At 39.7% G+C, this 14,211-nt stretch overlaps 2 protein-coding genes across 2 annotated transcripts; both read left to right on the top strand.

Moving 5' to 3' along the window:
* Window positions 1-591: 591 nt before the first annotated feature.
* Window positions 592-1,884, top strand: gdpgp1 (GDP-D-glucose phosphorylase 1; the record flags this gene model as incomplete). Its single annotated transcript, XM_083973251.1, has 1 exon — window positions 592-1,884. One exon carries the CDS (start codon window positions 592-594, stop codon window positions 1,678-1,680), a length of 1,089 nt encoding a protein of 362 aa, XP_083829377.1. The 3' UTR covers window positions 1,681-1,884.
* Window positions 1,885-6,262: 4,378 nt separating this feature from the next.
* rhcgb (Rh family, C glycoprotein b) lies at window positions 6,263-12,252 on the top strand (the record flags this gene model as incomplete). Its single annotated transcript, XM_083973542.1, has 11 exons — window positions 6,263-6,485; window positions 8,062-8,254; window positions 8,835-8,985; window positions 9,123-9,270; window positions 9,399-9,565; window positions 9,865-10,002; window positions 10,109-10,245; window positions 10,398-10,522; window positions 10,648-10,721; window positions 11,306-11,373; window positions 12,201-12,252. The coding sequence occupies 11 exons, from the start codon at window positions 6,263-6,265 to the stop codon at window positions 12,250-12,252; spliced, it is 1,476 nt and encodes a 491-aa protein (XP_083829668.1).
* Between the last annotated feature and the right edge of the window lie 1,959 nt (window positions 12,253-14,211).

The following is a 14,211-nucleotide window of genomic DNA, read 5'->3' as shown; positions in this document are numbered from 1 at the left end:
TTGCATCATAGTGGTCTCTAGTCTTTATCACAAACTAAAACTGTTGAGTTAAAAGTGTCACTGGCGTAAATGGTTACAGCTTGAAGTGGCGGTGAGGTATTGAAAAATATTGAGAAGGTCTTGAAAAAGTCTTAAAAAGGTATTAGAATTAACTTCAAGATTCCTGTATATACCCTGTCATAAAAACATAAACATTATGGTGTTGGAAATAGAGAAAATCATTTTCTATTAAAGGATTTGACCTTACTTTTGCCAATTATACAAAATCAACCCTTGCAGTTGACACATAGGTGAGCCATTTTGACCAGTTTTCTTTAAAAAAAAAAAAAAAAAAAAAAAAATTGGTTCCTTAGTTTGAATGTGATTTTCTCCATCCATTCAAAAAAAAAATATATTTGTGTATCGTATATTGTGTGTCGGGAACTTTACAGTCTATGGTCAGGAATCAAGGTGTAATGTTTGATCCACACTCCAGAGCAGAAGGTGGCGGTAATGCGCCAAATGCTGGAGGCCAACCACCGGAAAGCTACAAGCAGAAGAAGAAGCAGAAGTCCCTCTGCTCCATGCTCTGTTCCAGCAGCATCTGTAATCATGCCGCTCCCGTTTGTGTACACGAACCGGGATTTTGTGACAGACGTGCGGCGGAGCAGTGACAACACATCTGGGATGGCACCAGCGGCGGCAACTAGGTTTGACGAGAGCCTCCAGGCCGGCTGGACGGACAGGATGGAGAGAGGGCTTTTCCGCTATCAGCTGACTGACTTGCAAACACGCATCGTGCCGGGTGCGCGTGGCTTCGTTGCCCAGTTGAACATTCAAAGGGGAATAGAGAGGAGAAAGCCTCAGGAGATACAGAGCGTCCAGCAGGAGTTCAATGCCAGGCAGTTCAACTTTAACAAGATCAACGCAGAGGAGATCATGTTTGAGATGATACAGGACAGGGAGAGAGACAGAGAGGAGTGTCACGGTGCACCGTTGGCTCAGCCCTGGAGGATGACGGTGCTGGTCAATGTCAGTCCTTTGGAGTTTGGACACTGTCTCTTTGTCCCCAACCCGTCGTGTTGTTTACCGCAGATCCTGACCCGGTTCACCATCCAGGTGGGTATCGAGTCTGTGCTCCTCAGCTCCGACCCTGGCTTTCGTGTGGGTTTCAACAGCTTAGGAGCATTTGCGTCTGTCAATCATTTACACCTACATGGCTATTACCTGGACCACGAGCTCAAGATTGAATCCATGCCGGTCAAACCACTGCTTCCTGAAAAGGGATTTTACCGGTCTTTGGACTTTCCCACCGGGTTTTTGTTTTACGCAGAAGCAGAGGATGTGGAGAAAGTGGCCACAGCCATCTGTGAAGTGACAGACTTTCTTGTGACTGGCAATATTGCTCACAACTTGTTCATGACTAGAGGGTGTCCGCCTTGTGATGTCACACAAAACTGTTCAAGAAAAGGTGTGCGCATCGCTGTGTGGCCCAGGATATCGTGCTTCGGTGCCAAAGAGGAGTCTGCCTTCAACGTTGCTCTCTGTGAGCTGGCTGGACATTTACCATTTAAGAACAAGAAGGACTATGAGCAAACTACCGAGAAAGACATTAAAGATATAATTCAAAGTTATCTCCTGCCTGATGAGGAGTTTCACAAGTTGGAACAGCAGCTTACTCGCCATTTACTTGGTTTATAATGTAATATAACAAAAGAAAATACGCCTTGGTAAACTTTGTGCCCAAGGCGTATTTTCTCACACATTTCAGTTTTCAGTGTTTCAGTGAAGACGTAAAGTTAGAAAACATGAAAATATCTTGACTGGATTATACTTGGGAAGGCCTTAATTCCCTATACTGCAACATCATATACAATAGATGCCATTGTATGTGCCTGCAACTAATGAGAGTGTACTTTAATGGACTAATTGATTTATTACAATGACTGGTATCAAATAAAACAAAACAAACACTGAATCAAAAATACAATTGTTGTATTTCTTTCTTCTTCTTCTTCTTCTTTTTTTTAGTTGCATCTCACACTATTTTTTATAATAGCTGGGTTTTTTTGTTGTTGTTCAACCTTGTTCATACTGGTTTCCTGTCACATCTGACTGGGATGTTAGCGTGGGACAAAGCCATCATTAATTTTGCTCTTTACACTTAAAACAGGTCAGAATATGTCCCGCGAAGACCTTATGATGTTTCCTGTTGAACATGGACTCCCAGAACAACATAACAAGGTGAGCTTACAGAGACAACTTGTTGAAAAATGACACCAAATCAAAATGTGTTGCTTTCATGATGACTCAGTCTCAAGGGTGGGATCATTTATCAGAAAAGCAGTCTAGACTGACTATCGCTGATAATGCTGACAACAACGCGTGAGACCGAACATGGCTGAAGGTGTGGCTTATTGTTTTATCAGGGCTAAACAAAGATTTATAGAGGTTATTTGTAGCTACAATAATATTTTCACTGAAAACAGTTGGACATGTCACAGTAGAGTAAATTATGAAATTAATGGATGATGTCCATTTAGTTGCTTTGGCTGCAGAGCACATTGGCTCACTGTCTTATTGCAGTCGGTGACATCTGTGCTTTTACTGCTGTAACAACTCAAGATGACAGCTGTGAAACAGACTGAAGAACCAGCAATTAACATTAGAGATGTGCAAGCGTAATCTTTACTCTCATCCTCATCTTAGCACTCACATTTTGAGCTAATGAAACACACAAATACAGTCTTATGTTAAAGTCTCCTCAACAAACCTGACATTGGTGCTCTGATCAAGAGGGATTAGTGTTAGACATTATCCCTGAAGAGCACATCATCTGCCAGAACTGTATCACCAAGGTTGCAGTGTTAAGCCAAGCAGTAAAATCAATGAGCATAGACACTCGCTCATTCATTTTAATGAGGTTCCTCAGTGGCGAGTATAAAACCAGTGCATTGGTTTATTCAACTTCATATACTACAGTATATATATCACCTTTCATACAAACATACAGCCCCAAGTGCCACACAGAACAAGATTAAACCAGCATAGACAAAAACGTTTGCAAAAGTTAAAATTACAAAAACAAACAATAAAACAAACCAAAAAAAAGCAAAGCAAACCCAATGAATTAAAAGAAAAAATATGAAAATCCATGATAAAGACTTAAAATTCATATCTGGATTTCATGGTCAACAGTGTCAAAGGATTAGAAGCTCATCTGAATCAAGTCACTGTAACCTGTGCTGTGTGTTGCGGGTTCTAAGATAATATGATTCATAAGAAAGTATACATTTTCTTATTTTTTCCCCACAACTTTACCTAAGAAAGGGACATTTAATATGAGTCAGTGGTTATATTGTATGTTTAGCTGCTGTCAAGCTCATTTTTCCCAGTGAGATTAAGATTTCACAATATATATTTTAGCAGTGATTTTGTGCTACTTTGGTTAAGAGAAGCCAGTAGTTTACTTAGGTCATTAACTTTTGATGTGTTGCAATGATAAGACTCACTAAGCACAAAAATACACAAACAGTTCTTGTAGCACAGTATCACAATGAGTTTGCATAAAAAGATTCTGCAGCCATCCGAGTTACTGGAGTATCAAGACCTCCTGGCAGTCATTGTATAAATATTTATTATTTTGTCTTCTTTGCCCACTTCCTCCTGTCCAATGCTCTGTGTGGTGGGAAATCATAATTCTTGGCACATGACTTTGAAGCTTTGCTGAATAAACACTGACTGGCATGAAGATATGTTATAAATGATGATATGTCAAAAGAGAGTCACCCCCATGGCCACCATTCTCCTATACCCTGGGCTTGTCAGTGTCTGGTCACCACCGGTTAACCCTGCATAGATTGTTTAGTGGCTACAAATATGATTAATGCTATTTCTGTTGAGAAAATAACCTCTACCTTGTCCAGTCTTTGTCTATGTAATATCTTTGCTATTCATATCATATATGAACTCAGAATGCTGGAAATACTGTATGATTGCCTACCCCATGCACATCTTAGCATCCTCTATTGATATAATAATATTAAAGTTGGTCAGATTATTAAATTACTTCCTTTTACAGCTATAACACAATCACATTTGAGCTACAGTTCCTAATCAATAATGAATTCATTGAATTTATTGTATTTATTCAGGTAGCATCAGTAACATGGCTTGAAGGAGTTACTGTATTGTCCCCCAGTCCTGTGTGGCTGACATTTCCGCACATGCACATGTTTGGAACAGGTACTCCCTGAACATCCTGACTATTTACATCTGACAGTCCGTTGTGTATACTACTCACTATTTACATTTTGCAATGCACGTGTACTCACTATTTACATTTGAGAGTCCACATGTAACTGTGTCTGTTGTAAATGGTACATAATGCGTGCTGAGCCAACAAAGTTAACTTAAACAAATGCTTTACATCACCATGGTTATAACCAAGAAAATAACAAAAACATAATTTGTTTTGTTGAGAATACAGAACAGCAGATCACTGTTCAGACTCCCCCGCTGCTCAGGTTCATACTCACTGCAATACAGTTGTACAGTGCCTTCCTCTGACTAATTCATGCACTCTGGACCCTATTATGCACTTTTACCTATTTTACTTACACTTATTTTTTCCTTTTACCAACTAGCAGTGTGTAGCAGTGCTAGCTTAGCTTAGCATGAATAAAACAAAGAAGACTCTGTTGAAAAGCAACTGTCAAACTCGCTAATTGACAGCAGAGCAAAAATCTCTGTTGGTTGCATAGAATTTATATATAAGGTGTAAATTAGTATCTGTAGCGGTGCTAGACAATAAAGTATCTATCTATCTATCTATCTATCTATCTATCTATCTATCTATCTATCTATCTATCTATCTATCTATCTATCTATCTATCTATCTATCTATCTATCTATCTATCTATCTATCTATCACCTTTGGAGAAAGTCAGACCTGCAAACTATAAAACTCTTTGCAACAGCAACATATCAAATATGAGTTTGTAATCAATCAATTCATCCAACTCTTGAGGAGAAAGCAAAAATGCATTCTTCTGAAAATACTGGAGTAGCCTAACTCTTTGATGATGATCACATCTTTCTGCATAAAAACTCAAGATGAAACACAGTGGTTGGCATAATTTTTATCATGTTCAATATCCAGGTCTACAGCTTTAGCCTACTGTATGTCCAAAACACTGAAGTTGTATACAAACAAATATTCTGAAAGGTCTTCAATGACTTGCCATCTTAATATGAATTCCTGCCAGAGATAAGACTATGATATACTTTTGAATAATTCACCAATATTGGTTAGTTCGTTGCATCACTTTTTTATTGTTTTTGAAACAGTTTCATGTATACTGAATTCTTTCAACACTGACACTCACTAAAAAGGCTTCAACGTCTAGTAAAATTGATTACTTTACAATTTGTTTGTACAACAGCACAGAAACAATTGGACTTAAAGAGAAAAAAATACTAGACCCTTGTGTCAACCTTGAACCCTTGGGCTGTGACGCTTGACAAAGTCAAACCTGTCATGCATCTCTCTAATGGGGCCCTGCATGTATACAGATTATTTACAGTTAATGCTTCAGAGGACAGACAAGAACATCCACACCCCCTTAACTAGCGGTGAGAACAGACAACCTGTGGGTGCGTTACAAGCCTGTCTGTGTTTACTATAGGAACAAGTGTCATATGTGTAGCTCAAAACTGATTGTTTGTCTTTCCCTGGCATGTAAAGAGTGTCTGTGATATATGACGGGTGGGTTCCAAGAAAACTTCAAAAGTACATAATCAAGAAGTACATACTTCTTCTTGTTGGTCTGACTACACACCTAACCATGTTAATATAACAAACACAAACTCTGTGAAAGATGTTAATGTCATCTCTCACCTGTCTGAGTGTGTTTCCTCTCACCACAAATCATTTGTAGCAGTAGAGTTTGATGCTGCAGTACTGAGTAATGTCAGGACAAAGTTTTGACAAGTTAAACAAAAATGAAAAGAGACGTATAGAATCATGAGATGTCCAAATTGACGGATCACCTCAACACGTGTCCTCACGTGAAAAGAGTCCACATCCTAGGTGCAGTGTGGAGGGTGTGACTGTGGGGGAGTGTCCTCATATTAAAGCAAACACCCTCATCTCTGTTCATCTGCACTTGAACTTAGGATGCTCAGGGCTTTTAAAGTGTCTGTCCCTTTTGCCAGTTTCAGCTCAGTTGAATAATTCAGCAACTCTTACACCATAAAAACATACAGAGGAGAATCGGACACAATGGGCTGCGTTCAAAGCTTCAGGGACTTGTGTGACCGTACAAAAAATACTAATGTTCGCCTCAGTCTTCCAGCAGTTTGCTTCGTATGGCAGATAGCAATGATCATCTTGTTCGGGGTGTTTATTCGTTACAATGAAGAATCGAGTCCATTCTGGATAGAGCACAGAAAAGCTAAGAATATATCAAGTGACATTGAGAATGACTTCTACTTCAGGTATCCAAGTAAGTGACTTAATTTAGATTGTTTTTTCTTTCTGTTTCTCATAAACTGTCCACCAAATGTCTAATATGTGATTTCTTTAACCAAGTGTCAACATGGATCAGCCATTCCAGGTGAATGATTTTAATGTTGTGGCCGACAGATGTATGTCTGTGGCCCGTTTTGAGAGTTAATTCTCAATTAATAGTAATTTGATTTCAAACTTTAATTGTTGTTTCAATTATTTTTCATGCTTTTATGGCTCGATTCAGTCAAAATAAAACACAGAGCACTCAAAACATTAAAACCAGTCACCTGTTTTTAATGTTATGGAGCATCTGTTTTTTGTTTTGTCTTTTTATTTTATTTTACTATTATTATGTTGGAAATTGTCTGTTTTCATCATAGTAAAATCCATTTCTACAAGACCTACCAAGTTGATTGTACTGTACATTACTGTTTATGTTGACCTAGCATTATTCCTTCCTACATTGCTGACAAGGATGTGACGCCCACAGGTTCACTTTTCCCCTGGGGTTCAACTCCCCAAAGCTCTTATTCCAGCTGACAAGTCAACGTTTTTCTCTTTTTTTTCTGTGTCTGGCTTTAAAATGTTTGCTGTTATATACTGTATTGGCTACAATTTCAGACGAGAGTCTTGTCCTGAGTGAGGTATGGGTGTGGTTGCACTGTACACCACCCAGGGTGTCAGTGTCAGGCTTTCACGAAGCCATCTCAGATATGTTCGGTGTTGGATGTCGGATGATCGATGTATGTCCTGACACAGGTCGTTGTCTGAGTGCTATTAAGCTCTCATCTTGAAGTCACAGGACCTTTTTGTTTGTTTTTAACCCACAGCCATCGCCAGACTATCAGGAGTGTGGTCTGAAACATCTGTAGCCTCTGTTGTTGGAGCGGTGAAAATATGTTCAGTGTGTTGTGGTATAGCTTTTATTACAGTGGGTCGTTTGCTGCAAATTCTTCTATGCAAACTATAGTGTTTCACAGTGCAGTGGGAACCTATTGTGTGCCATGAGATGTGTCGGGCGGTCACAGTGTTATGTTGTAAACGATACTGGCTTTATTATGCTGGTATCCACATAGCCTACTGTTGTTTGTTGGTTGTAGCAGATGTTACAAGTTCAGCTCACAGTTAATATCAGCTGCAGGGGGTTAGTGCCTGATTTCCCCTTCTTATGCAATGTGTCCTAAGATGTCCCTGAACTACTACGAGGATGTGGTGTGAAAGCAAACACTTTATAGTATATTCATTGCCTCCAGTGGCATATAAGGTCACCTTTAAATATAGCATTTAAAGTACCAATGCGTTTCATGTAGACCAAACAAGAGAGGCAGTTTGTCTGTAATAAACCAAGGATAGACAATAATAATCAAGGCATAAAGGTATAGTAGAAACTAAATACAAAGATAAATGACACAATGAGTAGCTACGAGACCCGGTTTTACACAAATGTCTGCAAGGATATAATGATAAAGTGATGACAGTTTACATCTAAAACACTTAAGATCATTATCAATGCTGTAACTCAAGAAGGGGACATTGTAATAATATTCATATTTCCCCCACCTTCCTCCTAGGTTTCCAGGATGTCCATGTGATGATCTTTGTTGGATTTGGCTTCCTGATGACGTTTCTCAAGAGGTACAGCTTTGGTGCCGTCGGCTTCAACTTCCTCATTGCTGCCTTCGGCCTCCAATGGGCGCTGCTGATGCAAGGCTGGTTCCACTCCCTGGATTACAGTGATGGAAAGATCAAAATTGGAGTTGAAAAGTAAGTCTTAGTTGAAGGGAAATAAGCCCTTCTTTTGATTCTCCTTCATTTTGATAATGGTTCAGTCCACAACTAATAAAAGACAGATTTAACACAAGCAGTCACAACTGTGGAAATCAAAAGCAAGGACTGTTATTGAAGTCCAATTGTTTTGTTTAGCCAAGTGAATATCTCTGATGGGAATACATTCCCACCTGAATGGTTATCATAGACAAAAAAACACACCAGGATCAACAGTGAGGTGGAGAAACCAGTCTAACAGATATAATATAGCCAGCGAAGATGAAGTGTTTGTGGACTGAGTGGTTGGAAGGTAAACAGAAACCCGGTTTATTGAGAAATGATGATACTGTTGATGTTGTGCTAAGTCACTGTGTCAACAGATACATGTTTCTGTTTGTGTATGCAATAAAGAAGAAGTGAAAGCCAGAATCGGATAATGTGATACTGATCCGTTTTACTCTATTGAGTTGCTGCCATGACTAAGAAGAATTGCCAAATTAAATCTTGCCTCATATTTGACCAGCACAGATTATAGATTTTCTCATATTGTGTTTGTATGTCTGTTTTCCCCCCTCAGCCTGATCAATGCTGACTTCTGTGTGGCGGGCTGTTTAATTGCCTACGGGGCAGTGTTGGGCAAAGTCAGTCCAGTCCAGCTGATGGTTCTGACCCTGTTTGGGATCACACTGTTTGCAGTGGAGGAGTACATCATCCTGAACCTCATACACGTAAGTTGGAACCATCACTGTTTTGTTGTTGGGTTGTTTGGATTTATAAAAGGTACTGTAATTGCTGCTACTACAGTTAATGTTAAGCTTTTCTTTCTTATCTTATCTTATCTTATCTTATCTTATCTTTAATGAAGGCCAGAGATGCTGGAGGCTCCATGGTGATCCACACATTTGGAGGATATTATGGTCTTTCCATCTCATGGATGCTCTATAGGCCAAATCTGGACCAGAGTGGTCGTCTGCAGGGCTCCGTCTACCACTCAGATGTATTTGCTATGATTGGTGAATATGATTTTTAGCTTAATATTTCTTTTACACCCCAAAAAAAAAAACAATGCCTCTCATTCTTCTGTTTTGTAATTTCCTAGGATCTTTGACCTCTATCTGTTAACTACCTGCTTTCTGCACAGGCACCCTCTTCCTGTGGATGTTCTGGCCCAGCTTCAACTCAGCCATCACAGACCACGGGGACGGGCAGCACAGAGCAGCCATCAACACCTACCTGGCTTTGGCCTCAACCGTGCTCACTACAGTGGCCATCTCCAGCCTCTTCCAGAAGCATGGAAAACTAGACATGGTAACGGAAAGCAGCTTTTGCCTCTCATGTCACTGTCATCGTAAGATTGAGCTGTTTTGTAAAAACAATGTGTTCATTCTAATTGGGGATGTGCACATTTACTAAGTTGGCGTGGTCAGCTGAAACAGATCACCATGAGAAGGTGTCAAATGCGATGTGCATTATTTGTGCCCCACCTAAACAAACGTTACCTTGCAGTGACAGTGTGCACATTGTTTCCACCTGATACGGTGAAGCGATATCAAATTGATGCACAGTTTCTTTTGTGACCATTTTCTCTGCACTGCTCTGTGTCTCAGGTTCACATCCAGAACTCAACTCTTGCCGGAGGTGTGGCAGTGGGAACAGCAGCAGAGTTCATGCTGATGCCTTACGGATCTCTGATTGTAGGATTTTGCTGTGGTATCGTCTCCACCCTGGGATACATCTACCTCACTGTATGGAATTTCTCCTCTGCCATTGATTACTGCATTTTCTGCTCTAGAGTCCCAGATAAGACTTTAGACTCGGCTAATCGTAATCGATATGATATGTCTCCTCTAGCCATTCATGGAAAAGTACCTTAAAATCCAGGACACATGTGGAATCCATAACCTCCATGCCATGCCGGGAGTTATAGGGGGGATTGTGGGAGCCATTACCGCTGCAGCTGCGTCCGAGTCCGTTTATGGCCATGAAGGGTGAGTGATCCTAGGAAACCAGCAGCCAGAGGTCAGGGTTGCTTTCATTTATAATTTAACTGATATAAATTATGAATCATGAAAAGAAAGTAGCAGTATTTATATTTTTTTTGCAGAACAATATTGTGAATTTTCCTTTTTTTCTATTAAAGGCTGATTAACACCTTTGACTTTGAGGGTGATTTCAAAAACATGATACCTACACGACAGGGCGGCCACCAGGCTGCAGGCCTCTGTGTGGCTATCTGCTTTGGTATAGGTGGAGGCATTATTGTCGGTAAGGAATAACCACAGTTCGATCATACAAACAGTCTGTGCGTTGATAACTGACGTTACTGTGTTTGAAAAAGATGGGTGTGTTTGCATACAGTGTAATGCCAGATACATTTGTACTCTTCTTAGGTTGTATCTTGAGACTGCCCATCTGGGGAGATCCTGCAGATGACAACTGCTTTGATGATGAGCCCTACTGGGAGGTAAGAGAGAAATCTTTACAGCCTTAAAGATGTTTCTGCAGTTTGAAATGGGAATGTACAGAAAATAAACCAGACATGTTCAGGAATGCAAATGTTTTTAGTGATAATGATGTTGGAGTAGTGTTTCTAGAGAGATACAGTTTGATTTGGAGATGCATCCTCATCCTTTCAGGCAAAATTATAATATTGTCACATCCTGAATAATCACTACCAGGTCCCTTTGTTCAAACTTCTCTGTTCTAACCAGAAGAATTTCAGGATTTTTTTTGTGATCATAAGAAATATACAAACGGAAATTTAAAAAAAAAAATATATATATATAGTACAACAAAAATATACATATATTTCAGCAACATCTATGTAACAGATTTCAGAATCTACAAGTATATACTAAAAACAGATTAGTCATGCTTTTGCTTACATTTCTTTCATGGCTGGACACATGTTATTGTTTTAGGCTCCACACCCTGAGGCTGTTTTTTCCACTTATGTCCATTACTGAATGAGCAACCGTCATTCTACCACCTCTATTTACAAAAGAAACGGCTCATAATTTTCCATTTTCTGACATTCTGACATCACAGCTTCCTGATGATGAGGAAAACATCCCACCCGTCCTGCAGTACAACAACCACATGCAGAACAAAGATGTGTAAGTGTCTGATTAGGTGGTGTGATAACAGCATTCTGGTCATGAGCACATGCTATTTTCATAGCAAACAAGCGATGCAGGTATAAGTGGTTCTCATTGTTGAGAAATGTGTTGCAGTTAATGGCCTCTTGGTGGCAGCACATCCCAACTTGCAGAGGTTTCATGTGACCAATTGTAATTCTGCCCTTTGTTGGGAAGAATTTGTGTTGAATGCGATATGAAGACACAGTGAAGGATGTGTGTGTGTGGACAGCATGGCACTGCTGACACACAGGCCTGTGCTGCCTGTCGCCATCTCTCACTGTGGACTAGATTATAAAATGCTGACACACGCCCTGTGCTCTGCTCTTCCAAGTGAGGCTCACCTCACCTGTGCTTTTTGTTGATAGGGGTTTTTTTTCTTCTCAGCACAGCTCTGCATGTGCAGCTCTTCAAAGTGACCTTGAAGTTATGCAACATGAGTCACATTTTCTGTGGAAATGTAAACGATACACTCAGGAAAAAAAAAAAAAACAGAACCATGGATCACGACAGATTTTATTAATTATATCTAAGCAGTAGAGTGATTATCTTCTGCATTTATGAGCACATGAACACATCAAAGCCAGATTTCAGTGAATGAAAAAGGTGTTTTTGATTAATGCAGCTTATACAAAAAATAAATGAATCAAACCTTGAAACCAAACTTTATTCAGAAAATATTTGACTTGATAATAACTACATACAATTTAAATATTATATGGGATCACAGTAAACTTTACTATTAATTGTCAATGTGTTTAACTCATGATGTGCCCCCCCCCCCCACCCCTTTTTTTTTTTCCCAGAGCGGAGTCCAATTTCAACATGGAGCAAAGTGACCCGAGGCCTCGAGCCTGATGGAGCTCTGTCTATATCACACGACAGGCTTTTGTTGAACAGAAATATTCATTTGATCTATTATTCCTCCTCAATCAAAAGCTGTTACTTTTCAAATTGTAAATATGTTGTTATCTATTTATCTGTTACCTTTTCTCTATATCTTTTTTTCTTTAAGTGAAAAAATAACTCTCCCTGTGAAATATTAGCTTTTCTTATTCCACAATATATTTATTTCCAGTTTAAGTCCACAAATATTCAATAAAGTATTTCTACTGAATATCATATAAAATGAGTGGCATTATCTTGCCTCTAGTATAATTTTTAATTTAATTTAAACACAGGGAGGAAGATAAATTTACAGAGAGTGCAGCTGCACGTTTCTCTTATTCTTATTATAAACAAGATGTGAACAGCTCATTGCTGGCCTGAACTAGCCAAGTAACATATCCATGGTTACTTGTGCAGGAAATATTTGAGTCCATGCTTTGTATTACATTTGCTTCACACCCAAGAGTTGCACTTTTAGGATTTTTCCGCTAGAGCTTTCACACCTTAATTTGCTCAGAGTTGAATCGTTCCTGTCAGTGTGGCCTGTGTTGTCCTGTGACTTAAATTATGTTTGGTTAAACTTTATTTCAACCCCCTCATTTAGCATGTACACCCACTGTAAACACTTAGTAGTGTTTCATAACACAATGTCGACATTTTAAGTGTTTATTAATGTACAGTATTTGTCAACAGTTTTTATAAATGCACATGGGGAGGTGGTAATTAAGTGTTACCAGATTTTGTTTTGTTATCATTGATCTGAAAATGAATGATTTTGTCAAAAGGTGATATTTGTACATTTAGAAACTGTAGAATATTTATGTCATGCTGTTTTGAAAAGTGAAAAGTTTGTTAATGGTAATGTAATTTTGAAAATTAATAAAGGAAGGACAACTTACATACTATTTGAATTTGACAAATTGAGAATATTCAAGACTTAAAAAATACTGGATTTCCCAGTAAGAATCAGAAGAGGAAGTGTTTTTTTCCTCATCTAAGAAGTAGCGGTGTCTTCTCTCGAGTGAGGTCAGACTGAGGGTAAAGGTCACACGGTTATTGCACTCTAGGGACACTGTGGTGACCAACGACAAACCAGAGACTTGCCTAGTCACTGTGACCTCGGGTCAAAGTTTAGCAAAAGAGCAAGGTCACTGACAGGGCTGCAGACACATGCTCGAGTCAATCTTTTTTAAATGGATTAAGGGAGAGAATTCCTGCGGGTTCATGCAGTAAATATCGCTGCTGTTTTTTGCACAAGGATGAGTGGAAATGTAAAGTAGTGGAGAGTACTTTTCAAAAGTTTGGTGGTGAGGATCATTTCTCCGCACAGTTTAATTATGCAGTCTGTTTGTCGAATCATTTTCTGACGGTGGCTGTAGTTTCCACGTGCTCTGCTCCTCTACCCACCTCGGCCGAAGCCAGAGGCAGAGGCAGCCCACGGTGGGAGTGTGGATGATTCCCACACATGAGTAGCAGTGTGGAATCCATCTCCTCATCCAGTCTCCTTGCTAACAAAGGCAGGCTTAGTGCTGTTTTCTTTTGTCATCAGTAACGTGTTTGAGTAAAGGAGGTAATGGTGCCACAAGTGCTCCAATTAAACGAGATGCAGCCCTGCTGGGAAGAAAGGCTCCCCTGTTGCCCTCGATCCCCCCTCACCCCCCAATACGTATACACACACTCTCTCACACACACACACACAGACCGGGCCTCTTCTCATCCTAACCCCATGCAGTTCCCGCCCCAACTCTACTCATGTTTATTCATCAGCCACTTAAAGGGCAAATGCAGAGGACTGTTAAAACTAACTCAGACTTATTTTGAAATGATACCGGGCCTTTCTCCTTCTTCTTGAGGTGAGCCAGGCAACATGGTACTGTGACGACCATGTTTGAAGTCATTTACGCTCTACCACTGCAGATGCGGCTTTCA

Source organism: Trachurus trachurus (genome assembly GCF_905171665.1).
Source record: "Trachurus trachurus genome assembly, chromosome: 6".
Taxonomy (NCBI): Eukaryota; Metazoa; Chordata; class Actinopteri; order Carangiformes; family Carangidae; genus Trachurus; species Trachurus trachurus.
This window is presented reverse-complemented; position numbering and strand designations above follow the sequence as displayed.